This window comes from Urocampus carinirostris, chromosome 6, assembly GCF_059441175.1.
Source record: "Urocampus carinirostris isolate Australia breed hairy pipefish chromosome 6, RoL_Ucar_1.0, whole genome shotgun sequence".
Taxonomy (NCBI): Eukaryota; Metazoa; Chordata; class Actinopteri; order Syngnathiformes; family Syngnathidae; genus Urocampus; species Urocampus carinirostris.
Genome location: NC_142354.1, coordinates 29550970 through 29563032, shown reverse-complemented (window position 1 = coordinate 29563032; position 12063 = coordinate 29550970). Strand labels below are relative to the sequence as shown.

Genomic DNA, 12063 nt, shown 5'->3' with positions numbered 1-12063 from the left:
GTGATTTGTAACTACTACTACTGCTTTTGGGTGTCAGTAATCGGGAGTAACAACAACTTTTTAAATGAAAAAACTTGTAACTAACTAATTATCGTTTTTTTGTCACAATGATTTTGACCCTAATTCTTATAATAAAAACCTGATAATATTGTTATAATAACATAATACCATCATACAAAAACATGAAAAGTTTTTAAGTCAGAAATACATATAAAACTGGTAGCCTTTTGCACTAATCCCAAACAAAAAAGTAGATCTTAGCTCACAAAATGTCACAAAGGAATTGGTACTACTGAGAAATGGCAGTGGGCCCTCTGTTGTATCATTAGGAAGTACCCAAAAAAAATCCGTGTTCAGATTAGAAAACAAGAAAAAAAGGGTGATTAGCATAATTTATGCAATTTAATGAGAAAATACGTATCGGGGCTGAGTTTTGGGATACTGCAATAGTGATAATATTGCTACTTGTTATTGCTGAAGTGGTATCGTTACCTACCAAAGAGCTGAGTCTTTTTACTGGGATTAATGCATCTTTAAGGCAGTCCAAGTATTTTCAAGATTAACTTTGATCAACTTGCTCCATTCAAACTATACTGTGAAAAACCCCAAATGTTCCAAAATCTGCTTCAAGAGAACATCATACTTACGCCATTGAAATGACCATGAAATCCAGCCAATTCCACGGATCCCGGAGAAAAGTGAATCCATCAATGGCGAAACCTCTGGCCACAATTTTTGTGAGCGATTCAAATGTATAGATACCAGTGAAGGTGTACCTGGTGGGGGAATACGTGACAATATTAATAATAAACAGAAAAAAATAGTAGATTTCAGATATACAAATGAGGAAAAAGTATGGTGGTACTTACTCCACTTGTTTGGACCACTCTGGAGGGTCGCTAAATGTCATGAATATACAGTTGGTCAAAATGGTGCACATGATGATCATGCTGAATAACGTGAGAGAACGTTAAGGAAGAATTTGAGTAGTTAGTGGGAAATTAACATTTCATTTTGATGCACACAGAAAGGATATGAATGTATCAAAATCTTAATTGCTATTCGCCTGAAAATATTAAAAGGGCTGATGAAGTACAGGGAGGGCGTGGCACTAAAGCGAAAGATTGTTTTCCCCTTGTTTAGCACTATGAATGTCTGCAGAGAGAACAAAAAGAGAAGTGGTTATTTGCGCTGACACAATATTTCATTTTTGTAAGGGACACTGTGTAATATTGGACTACAATATGTCGATAACGAGTGCTAAAAACCTACAGGAAGATTGCAGACTGTGGAGACTCAAATGGACCAAAACTAACAATTTTTTTCCCCAACTTTTTGAGCAACCTTTCACAAGGATTTTGGTTCTGTAGGGTACCCTTAGCAGCAAAATTGCGGACAATCATGTCAGCTCCCTCTAAATCAGGCATATAAAACATAGAGCCTTGGATGGTTTGATTCGGCCTGTCGTTAATTTCCGAGTTCGTCCAAAAAAAAGCAAGTTTCTGTCAAAAGTTAAAAAATTTTTTTAATGAATATAAGCCAAAAGCTCATTCCCGCAGCTAGTGGGAAGCAAATGTGTAAAAGAACTGACGTCCAGTCTGGTTTCATGTAAAATACAATAATAGCCTTGCAGTTTGTTTTGATTTTATAGCATGTTTACTGCTAAAACTCTTATTTTGTATTTGTTTATTTCAAAGCTGTATGACAACTGAGGCAAGAACGCGTTTATACATAGCTCCGCATTCAGTTAGTAGATGTTTGTAATGTCTATGGTGAGTTGGTTCAGATGTAAAGCTGCAATAACTGTTAAAATAAACAAATTGTTAACATAGTCAATGCCAAATATATTTTTTTTCATTGTTTGTGAATGAATGTGTTGTGCTTAGAAAATATCCCTTATCATTCTTGATTGTAATTTGTAGGGTAGCCCAAAAGTAGACAGAATAGTGGAGCATAGTACTGAAAAATATCTTTGGCGTTGATATTCTTTACTGATCCAGCCCAACTAAGAAAGTCTTGACCTGGCCCCTTAGCCAAATCGAGTTTTACATGCGTGCTCTGGGTGAATCTCCTGCTGTGTAAAACAAATACAAATTTCTTGACCTTTTAAAAAAAGAATGTTTATACGATAGTTTGTGAAATTTTGCTAATTCGATTTGTGTACTACAAGGTGGCACAAAATAATACACAATGTCCCTTTAACAAAATTAGTCTGATTGGTGAGTCACAGGCCTTCGCTGCATTATTTTCCCCCTGCCGAGATGCTTCTCTCCAAGTTTTTAGAGATCAAGTCTAACGGGAATTTTTCACAGACGTGTGACATAATGCCCCCCACAAAAATCTGCAGAGGTACCGCTAGCGTCAGTTCTGTGGCCAACAAACAGAAGCTTGCGGAGCCTTAGCTTGGCACTAGCCAAATGAAGGCTCTCCGGCCCGGCTTTAAAGCTTTTACTGGAAGAGAAGTGCAGATGCTGTCATTGATCAGTGGGGGATCTGCTGACTCCAAGCTCTCAGCAACCACTCCCCACCCGTAGTCGGCAGCGAGCCAAGTGGAGCTAGGCGAGGGAGTTTGCATGTGTGTTGGGGAGGGGGGAGAGAGGTATGACATGACAGGATAATGCATTTTTTTCCTTGACCTCTTTTGAGCAAAGTCACACTATCTCCATTCAAATTGTCTTGAATATCATTGATAACAACGTAGTGAAACATTGTATGCAACGAGATAAGATATAGCACTCTAAGGCAAACACATATAAAAGACTTAAGAGAGAAAATTAGGTAAAAGAGTTTAGGTAAAAAGGCAAAAATATTTACAAATGACTTAAGTTCAGGCATGAGAATGAGTCTGGGGTTATAAAGGTGAGAAGGGTTTGGAGAAGATATATTCTGGTACATTGTACAACCCAACAAAATATTCTGTCGACCCATAATGTGTTTCAGTGTTTTGCAACAGGCAGCAAACACACCCACCTTGGGATTATTACCCGAAAACAAGATAAGAGATTAAATCTGGATACGTTTGTTATCTTGGCTAAATTCAGCCACTAGTCGGTTGCACGAACACAGGTTAAATTTCCCTCTGCTCAGAAACTTCAGCTAGCCTGCTCCGGACAAGGCTAACAACCAGACTAAGATCCATCTGCCACTTCTATTCTCAGGCGTGTGAGAAGTTCATTGGTTTTATAGCATTCCCATGGACTTACTTTAATGATCCTGTATTAAAATTTTGCATGTATGCTTTAAAGTCATTTCATTCAACTCTGTTGAATATAAAATTGCAGCAGTCATTTTATACCCATACATGTACTACATTTATTGCTGTCAGGTCATGTGTTTTATTACTATACCAATAAAATAAAAACAATAACAACAACAAGAAATAGCAAGCAGATATTCCTGCCCGGGGTAACTGCATTGATTTGAATCCAATTGCTCTGCCTGAAACGCCCAGGTCACTCTGCAAAATCTAGCGACCACTCCCCGACCCCTCTTCCCCTCAAAAAATGTTCTCCTTGGATCTTCACAATTCATGTAGATCACCCTTTTTGCCTTCATAACAGCTTATTTCCTTGAAAGTTGAGATTTTCATGTCAGTAAGATATAATAATACTGTAGGGCAATGAAAGAATTAAATAGATCTACACAGTGCCTATCACTTAGATTAGAATCTGAGATGGGGATGAGTGAAAGACTGCATTTAAGACAACGCTGGGTCATTTTTAACATATGGTTATGATGTTTTCAGTATTTCAATGCCATATCAATGATGTGCTTAGGTCACTTTGAGGCTCCATAGTTTGTATTCTTTCTTTTGCTTTTCACCAATAGTTTTAGTTGCACTACAGCACACAGTGGCATTTAGTGGTCAAATAATACACACTGTGTTAAGTGTTAAGACGAGTAATGTAGCCCAAAGTGAAAACATAAAATAAGTAAAAATAATTATTTAAAAAACGCAATTCTTATAGGAAATAGGAAAAAATAGTTCTTAAAATGAGGGTAAATTACTTGCCAGTGGAACAATATTGATCATAATTATAATAATTATATTTATTATCACGCAGCACGGCGGCGCAGTGGTTAGCGCTTGTGCGGCACAGTTCATGTCATGGGAACCTGTCGTGGGTTCAAATCCAGCTCCAGACTTCCTGTGCGGAGTTTGTATGTTCTCCCCGTGCTTGCGTGGGTTTCCTCCGGGCACTCCGCTTTCCTCCCACGTTCCAAAAACATGCATTTCAGGTGAATTGGCCGGTCCAAATTGTCCATAGGTGTGAATGAGCGAATGAGTTGTCTGTCCCTGTGTGCCCTGCGATTGGCTGGCAACCAGTTCAGGGTGTCCCCTGCCCACTGCCCGGAGATGGCTGGGATGGGCTCCAGCCCCCCCGCGACCCTAATGAGGATAAGCGGTACGGTATGAGATGAGATATTTATTATCACTATTATTACTATTATTATTATTGATATGATTTCAATTAACTTTAAAGTTAATTTCAAACAAAATCAGTTGCCAACATTTTGAACATATAATGAGCAACATTGTCTGATAATTTAGCTAATATAACAAATCTTAACCATTATTTTCCAATTGTTTTGACTATTTTCTGCAACCAAGTAGTGTGCCATGCCACGTCTGTTGAGATATACTTTGATGAAGCGTAAGACTTTTGCCATACATTACTATTTACTATTACTATTTATCTATCGAAATTATAATGATCATTACTACAAATCCTTTGAGCATTGCCGTCATGTATTTCCTAATTTCATTGCGATTCCTCTCAGAGATCATTCATACGGCAGTGAAATTTGCTGTTCTAGCATAAAAAGAGGGGGTGGGGGGTAAAGAAAAAAACAAGAATAAGAGAAGGCACAAAAAGGAGAAAATAGAAGCCAAAATTCTGTTCTTTGCAGAGTAGAAGTATTTTATAGATGTGTGAATACTGGGGAATTATTTACATACATCAGTGCTCATCTACTCCTATAACACAGAAGAGTTAGTTCTATCCCTCTTCAACACAGCTGAGTCTTTTAAACTTGGTGGATAAAAAAAGGTGGCTTTTGCTGCTTAATTTATTTTCGGTAAATGCATTAATGAGAAATATTACGCAAATTGTAAGATAAAAAGTCGTGAGAGAGGGGGAAAAGAAAGGGAGAGGAAGAAAGAAATCCAAAGAGAAATAGACAGGAGAGAAAAGAGAAAAGAAAGCGCGAAGGGTATGAAGAGAGAAAGAGAAAAGAGAGAAAAGGAAAAAAGGAAATTAGAGCAAAAGAGGTTAAAAGACACAGAGAGAGAAAAAGACAAATAGCAACAAAGGAAGAGAAAAAGAGACGGAGAGAGTGAAAGAGACAGAGTGGGAGAAAAGGGGTGGAAAAGAAAAAGAGAGAGAGAAATAAATACAAGTACCGTGTCTTTGTGAGAGGCACCTGGCTTTGGCAACATCAAGTTGACATATTTCAACCTGCAGCTTGTTTTTCTCTTGCGCTTGTCTGAGTGTTGTCTCGCGAGCCGGATTCAATCCCTTAGTGGGCCTGATCTGGCCCGCGGGCCGCCTGTTTGACACCTTTGACCTAGAGGGAGTTTACATAACTATCCACCATCTTGCTGCTACTGGTAGCCCAAAATCAAAATCCCAGAAAAGGACTCAACAAGAAAATTAGAAGAAAAATTGTGTCATTTTGGTCACTTTGAGTATCTGTAGTTTATATTCTTCCTTGTGTTTTGTAGGACTCATTTTCATTCAGTGGTCAAATTATACACACTGTCCCTTTAATGTATATTTTCATATGACACTTATATTCAAAACAGACATAAAAACACTATGACGAAAACTTGGGTTGGAAATAAGTATTTGCCAGCATTGTAAAAAAAGAAAAGATACAACACAGAACCTATTACCATAGTTACTTATGAAATATAGATGCTCGTGCACAAAATCAGTTCCAGTTTTGGTTTTAACTGCCATGTAAATTATCATTTTTAAGCAATTTTGATAAAACCTGACCTTTCATTGGAATTTTGAATACAATTAAAATGAAGACAAACTTAGTTTCCTCAATGACAATTTCCTTCACACACAATTTCGACTATTGCCTATCATTAGGCAAATAAAAAGACATATTTTTCCCGCAATAACTTTTTTTTCTTTTTTCATTTTTTCGCAGCCAAAAATCCTAATCCTGAGCTCCAACCTAAAATATAATTTCCCAATTTTTAACCTCCCACCACCAGCGATGGGAATTCCAGCTCTTTTGGCTCGGTTCACTAAAAAGAGTTTTATGAAATGATCTGCATTTATATAGCGCTTTTCAAGTCAATGACTTCCCAAAGCGCTTTACATTGTGCTTCACATTTCCCAATAGCGGCCGTGATCTGTGCAGCCATGTAAGGCGCTAACCTGCTTATTGGGGGTATTGGGAGTTTAGTGTCTTACCCAAGGACACTTCGACATGTAACACGGACAAGCTGGGATTTGAACTGGGATCCCTTAATCCTAAAAAAATCGCTCTACCTCCTGAGCTACTGCCGATACAATCAATAAATTACCAGTAATATTGTAACATTAAAAACCAAATGAGCTATTAGCTAATTTTAAAAATACATTATACTACTAAATTATAGACCCTTTATTTTTCACTGTACAATAAAGTTATTACAAATGTAAACATGTATCTTTGTTATATTAGCCAACTTTTAAGTCAGGCAACACAGAAACCCCTAAAAGATTAAACACAACAAAATGTCAACTAAAAATGTTTTTTCTTCAGTGCTACAAAATCTATAAAATACAAAATAACCTTAAAAGCTAAAAGTGAAAAAGGATCCCTGAAAAAGTATGAATTACAAATTAAAGTATTTCCAGATGTACAAAAAATAAAAGATCAAATAATATTTGATCTTTTATACATTCAACAAAATTAAAGTCAAACAACAACACAGAATTCCTACAAATGAAAAATGCTAATGAAAAATAATAATATCTAAATATTAATTTTTCAGGGCAATAAATGAAGTATGAAACACAGAAACTTTGAACGAACGTATTTAAAATCAAACTCAACGTTTGGGTGAGTGTTTTACGGTAGTGTATTATCGTATTTGTGCAATGATTGATCGCAAAACATTGGATGCAATGGGAATTGAGCCAGGGTCCCGGTAGTGACAGCACCAAACTTTAACCACTAGACCACCAGTGATATGAATAACATCCGAAAAGGCATTCGATTTTACATCATAATCCCACTATTATTCACGGTACCAGAGACTGATGTTAGAGAATTGATAAAACAGAAAATTTTCCTGAGAGATATACTGTAAATAAAGACAAAAGCACAGCTAAGAAAACATTATGAATCCAACTTTGGAGGACCTTAAATAAATAGTAAATCATATTTTGGCATAGTGTTCGTAGTTTATGTTGTCAAAAATGATTGTAATAATGGCCGCATGTATTCAACGTTTGTCACTGTCAATGTTTAGTTTGAGCGAGAAAAAGTTAAAAAATATATATAAAGCGATAATTAACCGAAAATTAAGGGTGCTCACTGTTCACGAATGCTCGTTATACACAAATAAATAAAATACATTCACATTTCAACTTTTAACCGATATAGACGCAGACATGACACCATTCATATTGACCAATCATGTGCATCTCCGACAGAAAAAAAGGGGGCCGGCTCCTGATTGGTGGGGAGCCAGCTCCTATCGTTTATCCAAAGAGCCGGCTCACATAGCCGTTATGTTTGGGAACTACATATCACTAGCCTCCACCTCTGCACTAACCTTGTGTAAACTCTCCTCCAGTCTACACACAAAACACCAATAAAATGCTATACAATAAAAAAGATAAAAGCACATCATCTAAATCTATGTCTGTGTTAGTGTAGGCGGTCATGTGTGTTTTCCCCCAGAGGTCAGAGGAACAGTTTTGCTGACAAAGCACACACAGTTGTCATGAATACTCATTACACTCACCTGTGCCCGCTCGTTTGGCGCCAGCTGCTGCCGGTTACCTGATTGGTTCCCCCTCCTATTTAAGCTCAGTGCTTTCACTCGCCCGTTGTCAGTCTGTCAGCGAACCTCTGTTTACACAAGGCAAGCCTTTTTTACGCTGACTCCCGTCTGTCCCGTTTTGTCACCGGTTTTCCACTCGTCCGTTCCTTATTCCCCCGTTTGTTTCCGGCTACGAACCGTTTTTGACCCGACCACGTTGTGATCTCCCGTCCCAGCTCACGACCTATTTTTGACCCCAACCACGTTATGATCTCCCGTCCCGGCTAACGAACTGTTATACCCATCCAACCACGCTACGATCTCCCGCTCCGGAAGATCCACTTCCGCATTCAGAACACGCTACGATCCCGTGAATGGCTTGCTTCCCTCGTCCAGCAAGCACCGTATCCCTGGCAATGATTTTCCTCTATATCTTAATAAACTTGTGAGTAACGTTACACATCTGGGTCCTCCTCCTGTTCTGGTCCTGACAACAGTGAGTTATGTATAAGGAGATATTTAAAAAAGAAACATAGTATGGAAAATTAAAAACACAGGAATTAAAAATTGCTGAATTTTCACATAATTTTATGAATGTTATTAACACAATTAGTGTGAAACGTATTACTGTGCAGAGTGTCTGCAGTTACAAAGTGAGGCACGTAATTCCTTTGCCTCATGGCGGTGTACGATAATGAGACCAAGGATTCTGATTTGTGGCACACATCAGCCCCAAACAAAAGAATAGCACTAAGTAACTAATAGCTGGTCAAGCTATCTAGTATTTTTTTCTCGTTGCATGTACTCGGTTTTATAATAGAGGATTGCCTATCTATTAGTACCACTATTCAAATATAGCAGCAAATACACTTCGTTTATAAGTTATGGTAAGACAACAAAACGTTTCTTGCCAGTTTATATATCGCTATCTTGCAATCAAATGATGATGTACTGTAGGTTCATTTATTTATAAATCTGACTGAGCCTCACCTGACACAAACCGTACCTAAATAAATATGCTAATGATTTTTTTCTATAGTTCGATTTGAGAAATCAATTGAAAATATGGTAGTACTTAAATTAATTCTAAATATACTTGAAATCAGCAATATTTTAACCAATTATATTAACATTTGTGTACGTATCGAATTATTTCCTTATTTTGCAGCCCCAGTGTGTAATATTTGACCACTAGATGGCACTGTACTGTCTAATTCAAACAAAAAGCAGTACCAAGAGCACAGTGTAGCAGCAAGATGCCGGACAAACGTGGTGGCGACTTCTAGGTAGGGATTCCACTATATAAAAAAATGTAAGTTTCTCGACCCATGATTTTTTTTAATAAAAATTGACATTGGTCAAAATTCATTTCTTTTTTTTTTACTAAATGAAAATGTTTGTACCAGCAGGATGCACTAAATATTACACATTGTCCCTTTAAGGATTATTTTTCTTATTTTAGAAGACCAGTCAAATATTGTTTTCTCTTATTAGACTACAGAAATAAATTAAAAATATGATTAAAAAAAACTTAAAATAATAAAAATCCATACCTAATTTTGCAGTGTAAAATCAGCCTCCAATGAAAATTCTCTATTTAAAAAAAATCTAAATCCCAAAAATAAATATAGTCATTTAATAAAGTGTGCATTAATTTAAAGTATTGTTTTTTTAATTGCTGAATGTAAAACGGCCATTAAAGATAATACAAATTAATATCCACCACAGATACTTTAAAATAAGGCTTATATCAGCACTGATATCAATACCTGGTATCGTTACTCACCTATCTGTAGGATTTATATGACTTTTCTCTGGTAATAAGCAGTGCAGTATATTAATTTTATCTTTCATACCATATTTAATCATGTAAACTGTGCATTTGTTTCTTACCTAAAAAAAAAATTGGAATTATGGTATATTACCGTATTTGTGCGATGAACGATCAGTTGGAAAAAAAAATCGCTGACCCCAATCACAAAACATCTAATGCAGCGGGAATCAAACCAGATCGCAGAGGTAAGAGCGCAGAATCCTAAACACTAGTCCACCACTAATATAAATGACATATGAAAAGGCATTCGATTTTATCCCATTATCATAGACAAGTTATTTGGATTTGATTTGACTTTGTTCTCAGTTTACACTCCAACTTAAAAAGTGGTGGGTCATGCAAGGAAAAACTCTGTTTCCCTTCTTTGTTTTGAATTGAAGTTTGAGGTGGTGATGAAGGGGTTACTTGTTACAGTAGTAGATAATGGATTGTTTACAGTTGCTTGTCAGATAACAAATAGTAGTTATCAGGTTGAAAACCTGCAATGCATGTTTTGGGGACATGAGAGGAAACCAAAGTGCCCATAAAAAAAACCCACTCAGGAACAGGTAGAACTTGCAAACTCCAAACAGGGAGGCTGGAACCTGGGATTGAACTATTACGTTTGACCTTCAAAATGGGGATCTTTGTATTCCCAGCTGTTTAGATGTCCTCAATATTTGCTTGGTTTTAAGAACAAATTATATTTTTATTATATAATTATTATTTGCTTGCTTGGTCTCCAGCACACATGTTGGTTTGAAACCAATATGGCTGTCTTCAGGAAGTTGCCTCACAGGAAATTGGGAATTTTATTTTCACTGATTATTGTTCTGTCCTCTGCAGGTCCAGATCAATACATACTGGACTGTCTCAGAAAATTAGAATATTGTGATAAAGTTCTTTATTTTCTGTAATGCAATTAAAAAAACAAAAATGTCATACATTCTGGATTCATTACACATCAACTGAACTATTTCAAGCCTTTTATTATTTGAATATTGCTGAATTTGGCTTACAGCTTAAGAAAACTCAAAAATCCTATCTCAAAATATTAGAATATCATGAAAAAGTATACAAGTAGGCTATTCAACTAATCACCTGAATCATCTAATTAACTCGAAACACCTTGCGAGGGTTTCCTGAGCCTTAAAAACACTCAGCTTGGTTCAGTAAACTAAATCACAAGTATGGGGAAGACTGCTGATCTGACTGCTGTCCAGAGGACCATCATTGATACCCTCCATCAGGAGGGTAAGACACAAAAAGACATTTCTCAAAGAGCAGGCTGTTCACAGAGTGCAGTTTCAAAGCATATCCACAAAAAGTCTGTTGGAAGGGAAAAATGTGGCCGGAAAACGCTGCACAACCAAGATAGATGACCGCAGCCTTAACAAAATTGTGAAGAAAAGCCGCTTCCAGAATTTGGGGGAGCTTCAAAGACAGTGGGCTGAAGCTGGAGTCCAGGTATCAAAAGCCACAGTTCACAGACGTGTCCGGGAAATGGGCTACAATAGCCGTATTCCCATGGTCAAGCCACTTCTGAACTCAAGACAACGGAAGAAGCGTCTGACTTGGGCTATGGAGAAGAAGCACTGGACAGTTGCAGAGTGGTCCAAAGTCCTCTTTTCAGACGAAAGCAAGTTTTGCATTTCATTTGGAAGTCAAGGCGCCAGAGTCTGGAGAAAGGCTGGAGAGGAGCAAAATCCAAGTTGCTTGAAATCCAGTGTGAAGTTCCTACAGTCAGCAATGGTTTGGGGAGCCATGTCAGCTGCTGGTGTTGGTCCACTGTGTTTCATCAAGTCCAGAGTAAATGCAACTGTGTACCAAGATATTTTAGAGCACTACATGCTTCCATCTGCTGAAAAGCTCTATGGAGATGAGGATTTCATTTTCCAGCATGATCTGGCACCTGCCCACAGTGCCAAAACCACCAGTAACTGGTGCACTGACCATGGCATCACTGTCCTTGATTGGCCTGCTAATTCCCCTGACCTGAACCCCATCGAGAATTTGTGGGGTATAGTTAAGAAGAAGATGAAAGACACCAGACCTTCAAATGCAAATGAGCTGAAGGCCGCTATCGAAGCATCCTGGGCATCAATAACACCTCAGCAATGCCACAGGCTGATTGCCTCCATGCCACGCCGGATTGATGCAGTAATCCGTGCAAAAGGATTCCCAACCAAGTACTGAGTGCATCAATGGACATTTTCAAATGTTTGATTTAGTTTTGCTGTTATAAAATTATTTTTTT

The 12063-nt window shown here is 37.5% G+C and overlaps 1 protein-coding gene across 5 annotated transcripts in view; it reads right to left on the bottom strand.

The window, feature by feature from the left end:
* Positions 1 to 12063, bottom strand: part of LOC148364535 (sodium channel protein type 8 subunit alpha-like) — an 83532-nt gene that overhangs the window by 48556 nt on the left and 22913 nt on the right. For all 5 annotated transcript variants that reach the window (XM_088338677.1, XM_088338680.1, XM_088338676.1 and 2 more), the window contains exons 3-5: positions 1038 to 1155; positions 870 to 960; positions 648 to 776 (exon numbers count right to left, since the gene is read on the bottom strand). In XM_088338677.1, the coding sequence (XP_088194803.1) occupies positions 648 to 776; positions 870 to 960; positions 1038 to 1155 (338 nt within the window). The remainder of the gene's footprint in view (positions 1 to 647; positions 777 to 869; positions 961 to 1037; positions 1156 to 12063) is intronic.